At 49.6% G+C, this 12,936-nt stretch overlaps 1 protein-coding gene across 1 annotated transcript in view; it reads right to left on the minus strand.

The window, feature by feature from the left end:
• The window catches only part of SLC6A11 (solute carrier family 6 member 11), a 134,669-nt gene that overhangs the window by 96,784 nt on the left and 24,949 nt on the right, over nt 1-12,936 (minus strand). The window contains exon 5 of the mRNA XM_039231416.1: nt 8,172-8,304. Within this exon, the coding sequence (XP_039087347.1) occupies nt 8,172-8,304 (133 nt within the window). The remainder of the gene's footprint in view (nt 1-8,171; nt 8,305-12,936) is intronic.

Below are 12,936 nucleotides of genomic sequence, written 5' to 3' on the forward strand. Positions count from 1 at the left end.
AGCCTGTTTCAGAGTCTGTGTCTCCCTCTCTCTCTCTCTCTCTCTCTGACCCTCCCCTGCTCACGCTGTCTCTCTCGTTCTCTCTCCTAGAAATAAATAAAACATTAAAAAAAAAAAACGAGCTTAGGGATGCCTGGGGGCCTCAGTCAGTTAAGTGTCTGACTTCGGCTCAGATCATGATCTCACAGCTCATGGGTTCAAACCCCACGTCGGGCTCTGTGCTGACAGCTCAGAGCCTGGAGCCTGCCTCAGATTCTGTGTCTCCCTCTCTCTCTGCCCCTTCCCCACTCGTACTCTGTCTCTATCTCTCTCAAAAATAAACATTTTAGGGGCGCCTGGGTGGCTCAATCGGTTAAGTGTCCAACTTTGGCTCAGGTCATGATCTTGCGGTCCGTGGGTTGGAGCCCTGCATCAGCTCTGTGCTGACAGCTCAGAGCCTGGAGCCTGTTTCAGATTGTGTCTCTGCCTCTCCCCAGCTCGTGCTCTCTCTCTGTCAAAAATAAATAAATGTTAAAAAATTTTTTGAAAAAAAAATTAAAAAAAATAAACATTTTAAAGTTAAAAAAAAAAAGCTCAAAAAATAGTTGCAAGGGGGGGCGTCTGGGAAGCTCAGTCAGCTGAGCGTCTGTCCTATTTTGGCTCAGGTCATGATCTCACAGCTCATGGGTTCAAGCCCCATGTCAGGCTCTCTGCTGACAGCTCAGAGCCTGGAGCTTGCTTCAGATTCTGTATCTCCCTCTTTCTCTGCCCCTCCTTTGCTTGTACTCTGTCTCCCTCTCTCTCAAAAATAAATAAACATTCTTAAAAAATTAAAACAATACTTGCAAGAGACATGTCTAATAAAGTACTGCTGTCTAAAACAGACACACACACACACAAAAACCACTTAAAACTCAACAATAAGAAAGCAACCTGATTAAAAAATGGGCTTGGGGACCCCGGGTGGCTCAGTCAGTTAAGCGTCTGACTTAAGCTCAGGTCATGATCTCACGGTCCGTGAGTTTGAGCCCCAGCTCAGTTTGACTGAGCTGTCAACACAGAGCCTGGAACCTGCTTCGGATTCTGTGTCTCCCCCTCTCTGCCCCTCCCCCGCTCATGCTCTGTCTCTTTCTCGCTCAAAACCACTATGGGAAAAAAATGGGTCCATGACCTTAACAAACCCCTCATGGAAGAAGATCCTTGGATGGCAAGCAGTATATGAAAAGATGCTCTGCATCACACATCATCAGAGAGATGAAAATTAAAACAATGAAATAATGGCCCAAATCCAAAACACTGACAGCACCCAATGTTGGCGAGGACGTGGAGCAATATTAACGGTAATTCACTGCTGGTGGGAGTGCAAAATGGAAGAGAGTTTGGCAGCTTGTTTTCTAAAACAAAACTCTCACCATACAATCCAGCAATCACACTCTTTGGTATTTATCCAAAGAAGTTGAAAACTTATGTCCACACAAAAATCTGCACACAAATGTTTATAACAGCTTTATTCATAATTGCCAAACTTGGAAGTACCCAAAACGTCTATCACTAGGTGAATAGATACGCGCCACCCATATTTACTGCAGTATTATTTATAATAGATAAGATATGGAAGCAACCTCAGTGTCCATCAACAGATGAATGGATAAAGATGTGGTAAGCATACCCAATGGAATATTACTCAGCCATGAAAAGAATGAAATCTTTCCACGTGCAAGAACACGGATGGGTCTAGATGGTATAATGCTAAGTGAACGGAGTCTGACAGAGAAAGACAAATAGCATATGATCTCACTTATATACGGAATCTAAAAAACAAAACAAATGAATGAACTAACAAAAAGCAGAATCTGACCTATAAATGCAGAGAGCAAAGTGATGGCTGCCAGAGGGGAGGGGGTGGGAGGAAGGGCACAATGGGCGAAGAGGCGTGGGGGATACAGGGTGGAGTGAGTAAGTCACAGGAATGAAAGGTAAAGCACAGGGGATACAGTCAGTGGTAGCACAGTGTCGCGTGGTGACAGATGGTAATTCCACACGCGGCGAGCACGCAGGACATGCCAAGGTAGCGAATCACTACCTTGTACACCCAAAACTAATGTAACACGTGTGTCAACTATACTCAAAGAAAAAAATATTTAAGGTGAACGGATAAATAAGCCATAAAACATCCAGACAATGGGTTATTATTCAGTGCTAAAAATAAATTAACTTTGGGGGGCATTTGGGCCTTAGTCAGTTAAGCATCTGACTCTTGATTTCGGTTCAGACCGTGATTTCATGGTTCATGAGATCCAGCCCCATGTCGAGCTCCCTGCTGAGCATGGAAGCCTCCTTGAGATTCTCTCTCTCTTCCTCTCTCTCTCTGCCCCTCCCAGCCCCTCAAAATAACACAAACATAAAAAGAAAAGAAAAGAAAAGAAAAGAAACGAACTTCTAAGCCATCAAAAGACATGGAGGGACCCTAAATGCATATTACTAGTGAAGGAAGCCAATCTGAAAAGGCCACATCCTGTGTGATTCCAATGATAGGACATTCTGGAAAATGGAAGCAGTAAAACGAAGAGGAGTAGTTGTCAGGGGTTAGGCAAAGGAGAGATGAAAATGTGGAGCACAAGGATTTTCAGGGTGGTGAGACCATTCAGTGGGGTACTATAATGGTGGGTACCTATCATTATACATTCATCCAAACACACAGAATGTACAGCAACAAGACTGGACCCTCGTGTAAACTAGGGCCTTTGTGTGACGACGAGGTAGGTTCATCAACTGTAACAAATGCCCAACTCGATAAAGGTGGAGGTTACACATGTGTGGGGGCAGGGGGGACATGGGAAATCTCTGTATTTTCTGTTCAATTATTCTGTGAACCCAAAACTGCTCTAAAAAAATAAAGTCTTTTAAAAACAATCTACCAGAACCAAGGACATAGACAAATCACAAAGATGTCGGCATGTTGTGATCAACTTGATCTCGATTATCTGGGGTAAAACTGCTTATCATGCAGAAGATGACAAGTTACAAACAGCTGGGAAGTTTCCTTCTGAAGAAACCAAGTATCTTAGGATGCTACATCTTGGCAGAGTTTAACTAACAATTGAGAAGGGGTTTTATTTATTTTTCTAATCCAGATTTCTAGAATTTCAAATTGTGCCTAAAGAGAGGGAAAGAAACTGTGCAGAAAGAAAGCATCGCTGTTGCCCTGGGGTAAGGGAAATAAACACCTATTGTGTGCTTGAACTACAATCAACGTGCTCACGCTGAACTTGCCCATGAACTCCCAGCTGGGGGCATGAGACTTAGGGAAGGCAGACAGACCCGGGCTTGAGTCCCAGCTCTGCTCCTTCCAAACTGGGTGGCCTTGTGCAAACCGTGCAACCTCTCTGCGCCTCAACTTTCTTATTTGTAAAACAGGGTTTGACCTTAAAAAGCCAAGATGCCTCCCAGTTCTGAACTGCTATGTTCCAATATCCCAGAGCCAGTTTTCAGCCATCAGAATCCCACATTTATAGCATCTGGTTCTCTGGCTGCCTGTGGGGAATGCAAGCACTAACACAGTAAGTTGCAGTGGCTGATCTGTCTGTACCTGCCCTGCTACGCACACTCTATGGGGACAAGAAGGCCCATCATCCTCCCTCCTGGGTCCGAGCACCTCGCAGGGGGTCCCAGGCACAGGTGACATTCATTCACCCCACAAATGTTTACTAAGAACAGTTATGGGGCACCTTGCTATGTACTGAAGCTGGAATCTAGTTCGCGTCTGTCCAACCCAGAGCAGCTTCTTCGGAAGGAGCTGTTGCTCACTCTGACCCTAGGGAGGCCCCGGATGCTGGCCTCTGTGACATCAGAAGACGGTAAAGCACTTGAGCAGAGTGCAGGAGAGGACGGTACTGTAGGACATTTGCGGAGACGGTCTGTGGGGGCCACGCAGATATCAGTGCAGACTCAGGAGGCCGCACGCTGCCTGTTGAGACACTGGAGAGGGGGGCTGGGCCTTCCCCTATGGCCCTGTCACAGACTCATCTGGGATCTACTCATTTGTGACCTGACCCCAAACCTCCACTTAGACAGTCATCTGCTGAGCCTGTAATGCATGCCTCCAGGAGCAAGGGACATGCTCAATGAGTTAAGTTAAACCTGGGCCAGGGAACTTTCCTCAAGTTAATGAAATCTCAGAATTGTCTGCTGAAATCTGTGTCTGGGAAGTGGGCCGGAACTCGGTCATGGCCTGGACAAGAGCAGAAAGACAGGGTTCTCCTTCCTTGGACAGCCTCATGAAAGCTGCTCTGGCCAGGGCCTCACAGGCAAGAGAGGGGAGCGGTGGCTCTCCACTCAGGAAGACTCAGATGACCTGTGTTTATTTTTAGCTGTTTTTGTAGAGAACCTGAAAAAACTTTGGACCCTGGGCTTTTGTCCAAGGTGGGGTGAACAAGAAACAGTAAGAAAAGAATCAGACCCTCTCCTGAGAAGCCACCATGTGCCGATCAGGGGCTCCTGAAACTGTTAGAAGCTCATCACTTATAAACAGCTGAGGAGCTGGGCTGCCAGGCTCTAGCTCCTACCCTGACACTTGTCACTTACTCACTGTGTGACCCTGGACAAGTCCCCTCTGCTCTTTGAGCCTCGGTTTCCTCACTAATAAAATGGCAGGAGTGAGGGTAGACCCCGTGGTTTCCAAGAAATCGCAAAAGCCCTGGAGAATCACATTCTATCCTTATGTAAACCCTGGACTTGAGCAGGGAAGAGGGAGGAGAGCCCTGGAAACCCAGCCTTCAGGAAAATGCTTGATTGGCTCATGGGATTTCAGCATTCCCCTCAAAAGCACCATCTAGATCCAGCTGCAACCAACAACCACTGAGCACCTACTATGTGCTATGCTAGCTCATTACCTGCCTCTTTATAATGAGCCCATAAGAACACTCATCATTGCTACGTCACAGAGGGACAGGCTTGGGGACGCAGCCACCAAGGCTTGGGGTCTGCTCCTACTTGAGGGTCCCTAAGCATGTCACCTACTCTGTCCAGGGCTCAGGTCCTCGTCTGAAACAGAGAGAACGACTTCCCCTGTCTCCTAGGCTTGTTTCAAGTTTGGAATGGAGTGGGCCTGTGAGGCGCTCAATGACTATTACCTGTTACTATCACAAGTACTACTGTCATCATTACCATGGCTACTAGCGATGAGGAAAAGCAGGCTCAGGCAGAATGTGTGAAAGGACACCACTCAAAATATCACAATGTTCTAAAACTTGAGTCCAAGGACAGGCAAGATGGGACCTCTCATCCAATTCAGGCCAGGCTCCTCCATCTCTCAGCCTCTGGGTCTCCCCCTATGAACTAGAGGCAGTATGTCCCCAGGCTGTGGGATTTCATGTGCTAATGTGGGTGAAAATGCCTGGAAGAGTGCGCAGTGAGCAGACGGCTGTGGATGAATGTTCTCTCCCATGCTTTCCCATAAGTCTCTTTTGAAATCTCCAGGAATGCAGCCTGCTGGTCTTTCCTTGAAACCCAGTCCCTGCGTGAGAATTCACAACATACAGGCTCAACAGCCCAGCTGATGGCAAGTGGCCCTGTAGCGGGCCTCAGCTTCCTCTTGAGGGCCGAATGGAACCAAATTTTGCTGTGACCCATGTTCTGGGCCCAAGAGCTCAAGGCTACATGTGCACATGGACAACCCAAGTGCATGCACGCACTGACACCTTGTCCAATGGTCCTCGCCTCCACCACACACAACTGCTACCCAGCCAAGCCTGCTGGCCTTGGCACTGACTCCTTGGCACTGGTAATCGTGGTAGAAGCAGTGTCAACGATGCCCTTTACAGTTCACAAAGCACTCTCATACATTAACTGGGTAGGGTAGAGGCTGGGTTTTTAAAAAAGTGTTTTTAATGTTTATTTATTATTGAAGGAGAAAGAGAGTGTGTGAGCAGGGGAGGGGCAGAGAGAGAGGGGGGAGACACAAAATCCAGGCTCTGAGCTGTCAGCACAGAGCCCGATGCAGGGCTCAAACTCACGAGTTGTGAGATCATGACCTGAGCCAAAGTCGATGCCCAACCAACTAAGCCACCCAGGCACCCCTTATTCGCCTTTAGATATCCATTGACTAACGTTAGGTAGAGAGTAGATACCCAGAACCTACTTCTCAAATGAATAAACTTTATCATTATAAAAAGAATTTTAAGATCACCATTATTTAGCACTTACTATTAATTACACACTCTGCTAAGCATTATCCCTGCATCTCATCCTGGCAACCACCCCATGAGACAAGCCTAATCATTCAGATTACGAATCTCCATTTTGCAGAAGAGGAAACTGAGGCGCAGAGATGTTAAGTGATGTCAAGGTCACAACTAGTGAGTGACAGATCTCCGATGTGAATCCTGATCCCAGATTCTGGTTCTTCACCCCTTCAAGTCATTCTCCTCCTCGTTAGCCAGGCGAGACAGCAAAGAGGGGAGCGGAGCAGCGTGTATGTAGTCTAAAGAAGTACATCAATAATGCACTGATTTTTAGATTTGGAAAAACAGAAAAATCCTATTGTTTCCGTGATACAAACTAGAGAAAGCAAAGATCAGCAAAATCACCTTGGCCGACAGGACGGGAGTCTCTGTTCCCCTTTCTCTGGTGCGCCAGGCGAATTTATGATGACTTTCCAGTATGTCCTCAACTCCCTTGCCGCCCACAGCATGGGGGCTTGTTGGGAACTCTTTTCTGTTTGCCTAACTTCCCGTCTGCAGGTCCGCCCACCAGCCAACACCTACCAGCATGGGACATGAGGGACCCATCTTGTGTGAAAGGGCCCAGAGTTGTTCAGTTCCCATTCCCCTGGAGGTCTGAGCTCCAGCCCCTGACCCAGCCAATAGCTCAGAGTAAAGGTGATAAGCGAATGCCTACTGGAAACAGGCAGGCAAGGAGCGAGATGGTCAGGGTGACCAAGAATAAGAAAAGCTTTGTGTCCTTTTTTTCACAAGAAAAAACAGAATAGCACAAATGAGGAAACTGCTGGCACTGACGTTCAGCCAGAGAGGCCGGGCAACAGGGCATGGTGAGGACTGTGGCCAACCAGAGTATCCCTCAAAGGGCGTGGTTACTGCTCAGCTCAGCCAAACGCTGCTGTGGAGGCATGCGGGCCCAGCGCTGCCAAAGCTTTCAGCTCCCCAAAGGATGCCAGAATCGTGTTTCCTTTTTCAACATGAAATCTCCTGATTTTTAAATGGTAGCCACTAATTGTTTACTTTTATTTTATTTTATTTGAGAGAGAGAGAGCGTGCACACATGTGCATGCAAGTGTGCACACCAGCGGGGAAGGGCAGAGAGAGGGCGGGAGAGAGAATCCCAAGCAGGCTCTGCTGACAGCACGGAGCCCAATGTGAGGCTTGATCCCACAACCCTGGCATCATGGCCTGAGCTGAAATCAGAGCGGCTACTCAGCCAACTGAGTCACCCAGGTGTCTCTTTTTTTTTTTTTTTTTCTTAAGTAAAACCCATGGGTGGGCTGGACTTGTCCACGAGCTGCATGTAACACACACATATTGATCCTTCTGGCACAGATGGCTGTGCTCACTAGACATCCCCGTGCTCTCCTACATTTTGGGGGCTCCCCAGCAGGTAAGCTGCGGCTGCACCTCAGGCTCTAGCCAGGGGCCTGTGAGTGCGAGAGCTGTGCTCACTTCCCGGCCTGGGCCGTTGAGAGCTGGACGGCAGAGCGAGGTGATGAGATGGACGCAGCTGCCCTTCCCTCCACGGACTCTTGGCGGGTGAGGTCCTGGGGCCAGTGCAGGCAGCCAGTGTCCCCTGCCCTACCCAACGCCTGGAGCCCGTGTCTCCACAACAAAACCCACACGGCAGTACTTTAGCACTTGCACTTTTCAAAGCGCTTTATCTCCCCCTGCCATGTGGAGATCTCAGTCGGACAGGACAGGCTTTGTCAGTTCACAGACAGGCAAAGTGAGGCTCAAAAGGTAGAACTGAACGGTTCTGACGTGTGTGGCATGTGAGTGGTGCGATGGGACTCGAGCTCTGAGCGCCTGAGTGGACTCCCAGTCCAGTGCTCCTCCTACATTCCAACATAAGAGCTAACTTTTGCAGTGTAGCCCCAGGGGCACTCTCTGGGTCACCTGTGATCTTGCACAAGGATAGCTCATGCCCTCCCCTGCTGGTGGCTGGTTGCTTGAAGGTGCACCTCTTACCTTTCCTGTGGACTTGGTCCCCTTCCAGATGCAGAAGTAGCAGATGGTCCAGGCTGCCAGGAGACATAAGGCCAGCTCCCAGCGGAGGTTCCCAATGTGCTCGATCCCATCTGAGATGGCCAGCACCCGGCGCCTGTGGAGGGGAGAGGGGAGAGTCATGGGGGCTGGAGACCCACCCTGACCCCACCCGGGGCAAAGCTAGTGCTATAGAGAAGCAGGAATGGACCACCCACTCATTTGCCTGCCCTCCCCCGCCCCCACCATTTGCCAAGCATCTCCTCCGAGCCAAACCCAGGGCTGGGTACGGGACGCTGAGAGGAACAAGACCCAGCTGTCTGTCTTTTAGATTCACTCACTGGGAAAAGGCAGGCCAGTTAGCGGTGGTTTGTAGTAAGTGAAGCAAGGGCTAACATGCAGGAAGTAGAGGGGCTTTGGGAAGACCGAGAAGCATCTACCCGCCTAAAGATTGCCAGGAGACTGAAGGCCTGCCCATAAGCATGCCCGGCCCCATCTTCAGTGGGAGTAATTATACATCCCTGGCTTGCTGAACTAAACAGCGGCCATTGAACTCGCTTTGGCCAATGGCGCCCATGTCACCTGCAGAGCCAGGTGATGTGGTTCACCAGGTAGCTTCCCCTACTATCGCTGTCATAACAGAGTATGTGTCAAGATGGAGCCCTAGGAGCCTGACTTCCTGAGCGACTACATGAGCCCTTCTGCTACCCCCCCCCCATCAAAGATGTTGGGTGAGCAAGAAGGCAACTCTGTAGCCTTAAGCTACTGAGATCTTTGGAGGTATTTGTTATTGCAGCAAACCGCAACCAATCCCGACTGATACACAGGGTCAGGGAAAGCAGTCTGGAAGAAGTGATATCTGAGCTAAACCATGAAGGATGATGGAATTTAGCCAGGAGAGAAAGGGACTTAAAATTGTTTTAGATGGAGGGAATAGCACAAGCAAAGGCCAGAAAACAGAGTAGGGGATGCCTGGGGAATGCTAGCGCATAGGGATCAGAAGGCAACTGCAGAAAAGGTAAAGAAAGGAGGATCCCTGGGAGCCTTGAGTAGCATGCTGAGAGTCGGGGTGTCCCAGAGGGCCACAGGAGGGGAGGACCCCTGGCTACATGGAGCCAATGCCACAAGCCACAGTCTTCCTTCAGCACCCATCAATTATTCAGGGTTGACACAAGCCTGGCTCCCAGGCCCTATGCCTGGGGTTTGTGTTTCTTTAAAGTCAAACTCGCCACGCTCCATATTGTGCAGAACCATGGCACTAACACAAACCCCCTCCAAACTCACTCCACGAACCCCATGCTGGCTGCCAAACCACCCCCGTCGGACCAAGCCAGTTGCCTCAGCACACTGGGAACGTCCTTTGAGCAACCAGCTCCCATCCCACCAAGCATGAAAGCCTCCCTCAGTGTCTGTCTCCCTGGGAATCTGCTCGGGGCCTGATTCTGCATTAATTACTCAATGACACCAATTAGCCCTGGTCTACAGGCTCCCTCCAGCCCCAATCCCTGCTGGAGAAATCAGGAAGGCCCCCAAACAAAATCGGGCTGCGTGGCTGTGGATTTACTTGCAAGGAAACCAGCTTTCAGACCTATAGCTAGAAGTAGGAACATCCACTTAAACACACATTTATTGAGCACCTACTATGTACAAGGCACTATATGAATACTGTGGATAAAAAGGTAAGCATGTATGGCTTTTGCCCTCTACAAATATGAGTTGGACCAAAAAACCAAAAAAGTGTCAGTTCTTTAAGGAAGGAGACAGCCAATCATTGTAACAGCAGTTTTTTGTGTTGTTTTGTTTGTCTCTTATGCTTAGTCGTGTCTGGCTTTAATTCTTTTAAAATTTACAGGCCATTAAATGAAACCTTCAAGAGTATCTATTATCATAACAGAACAGTGGGCCTCGGAATGTGGTCCTTGTAGAGAGCTTGCTAAAAATTAAAAAAACCCCGCATATCGTCCCAGATCCACTGAGCCCAAATCTTTGCTGCACAATGCACCCCCCCGCCCACCTCCCCACCACAAAGCTGCGTTTTGCTGCATCCATCCAAGGATTGCTTATGCACGGTCAGGCTTGCGCACCACAGAAGCAGGGTTTCCTGGCAATGAAGGAGTAACTTACAAACCCCACCTGAATCGCATCTTTGAAGAGGACCTAGAGATGGTGTCTAATATCCTTTGAGAAGCTCCTGAAAAGCTGGACTTCCTTTCCCCCGAAAACGCTGTGATGCACCCACTCACTCTCAAAATTCTGCAGGGAACCTCAGAGTGCTCTGCAAGTAGCTTGTTTCTCGATTAAGAGTCTCATGGCTGACATATACCTCCCACCTTACCAACTGCCCCCAACAGCATCCTGAATGCCTGTCAGCTGGGCGTTCCTTCTCATTCAAGAAGAAATAAGCCTGCTCAGGAGAGGAAGTGGGCCAGTGCAGATGGTGTGCTTTTCCCAGTCCACTCCAGGCTCTGAATTTTTCATTAAAGAAGCGCTTACAAGAGGTCCCCAGCTAGCAGGGGTGCACATACACATATGCCTCCTTTTGATGTCGTTGTTTTCTGACCCGGGATTTGAAAGCTGGAAACGGCATGGGGACAGAGGGGCAGGAGAGAGGTGGAGCAGCCTGGAAGGAGCTGGCTCAGGTCCCCTGTCTTCCACATTTTGGATGCTGCAAACTTTTGAGTCATGCAGCTTGCTTCGGCGCCCTCTCACTTAATTGAACAATCTAATTCCCAGAATGGGAAGCAGATTACTAAGAGCTACGCAGGATGAATTGCTCTTTTGTTTCACCAGACACTATTTGAAAACATCCTCAAACTATTTTCTTTAGGTTTTACCAGAGCTGATTCTAACTTAGCCATGGACCTTGGGTTTCTAAAGATAGAAGGCTCGGGGGCCAGGTTCTCAGCCTGCAGGGCTGTGCGTTGTTTTGAAACCCACAAGGGCAGCCTTTGAGAGCCCAGGGGCTGGGACACTCAACTCCGGAGACTTGGAGAAGGCACAGCTCTTCCTGGGAAAAAGCTTTCTTAATGACCCTCCCCCATGAAGTGCTGGACAGGAGAAAGGTCTGAATAAGGAAGAGTTTGCTGCCAACACCCTGGCCAAAAAAAAAGCGACCAAGGAACAGACCTCCTGACACTGTCCAGGGAGTGGGAAATGTTGAAGACTAAACAGAACTTTTTGGAGGCATTTAGTCAAGTTATTCTGAACACCTACTATGAGCCAGGCATGGGAGCAGGTCCATCACGAGGTATCTTTCTCAGACCACCCGTGTAGAATATTTCTGGAGATTGCTACCCAGAGCTTGGCAGTGTGGTGCCTCTGCTTCTCCAGCCTTTGGCACCTGTGGAGATGGGCTGGGTTCAAACTGAGCACTGGTCCTTACCAGCTGTATGACCTTGGGGAAGGATCTGAGACTTCTTGTGGTCTCAGCTTCCCCATCTGTAAAATGGAAATGACAAAACTTCCCTTTGATAGGTTTCCAAGCATATCTAACCCTCCCAACAATCCTCGAGGTAAATATAATCACCATCACTTCGAAGATGGGGAACCTGAAGCGTAGAGAGGTTCCGTAACTCGCCCAAAGTCATACCAGGAGCAAGCAACAGAGCTGGGATTTGAACCCAGAGATCCTGGCTCCAGAACCCACACGTCCAGCCTCAATGCTAGCTCCGAGATTCATGCTGTTGTGAAACGCATGCCCCAAAGCTATCTTAGGTATCTCTGCATACGACATAAAGGCAGTACACGGCACATGTCCTTTATACATTTACTAATTTATTCAAGTCGCACTTATTAGGGTGTCATCAGTGTGCAGTGTTACACCCAGGGGTCCTTCAAGAGCTCGCGTTCTAACGGGGAAAGCAGACAAGGAAACAGAACTGGGCATGGGGAGGATCAGGACAGAAAAGCAGGGACCCTCACTGGGGATCTGGCCACCATCAGGCTGTGGAGAAGAGCGTGCGCCAGGGGGTCCTGGAGGGAAGGGGGCAGTTAGGAAAGAAGAACAGGGAGCACGTGGGGCAGAAAAGCCACGAGGTGCGAAAGGCTGGGACGAAGGCTCAGCAAGACTAGGGAGAGGCACGGCATGGGGTCAGGGCAGAAGCCAGGGTGGGAAGTGGGGTGGGGACACAGCTGGCCCCTGAGCCTTGCAGAGCAGCTGGAGCTTCCTCCTGAGGGCAACACAAGCCCGGAAGAGTCTTAACGAGGAGCGGGTGCCCATCGGATGCATGTTTTGGAAGCCTCTCTTTGGCTGCAGTGGGAGGAATGGACAGTAAAGGTGGAACGGGACAGGGCTGCCTTAGTTTGGACACTAAATGTGGAGAGTCTGGACCAAGGTAGGGGAATGGCCCTAGAGGGACACAGGTGGGCTTGAAAACAGCACAGGAACAAGGTGGCTGCCGGAGGTGGTGGGTGGCAGAGAAGAGGGGGTCTCAGCTGACGCCCAGCTTCATACCTGGGTGGGTGGCGGGCGGGCCAGTAGCTGAGCAAGAGTGAATTGTCAAGCAGGTCGGAGGAGGAAGAGGTGAAGAATCGATGTTTTAGACAAGATGATTTTGAGGTGCCTGTGGGACACCCAGGAAGCTGCAAAGCCCAGAGGCTACTGGGTCTCTGGGTGTGAAGCTCAGAAAACAGGTAGGAGGAGATTCAGACCTGAGCTATCAGGGTGCGCTGGGAGCACATGAGGCTGCCTGGGGAGAGCTGGAGGAGGGGGAGGAGGGGGAAGGGGAGGAGGGGGGGGGGAGGGGGGGGG

Source organism: Hyaena hyaena, unplaced genomic scaffold (assembly GCF_003009895.1).
Source record: "Hyaena hyaena isolate Hyena2069 unplaced genomic scaffold, ASM300989v1 scaffold_56, whole genome shotgun sequence".
Lineage (NCBI taxonomy): Eukaryota > Metazoa > Chordata > Mammalia > Carnivora > Hyaenidae > Hyaena > Hyaena hyaena.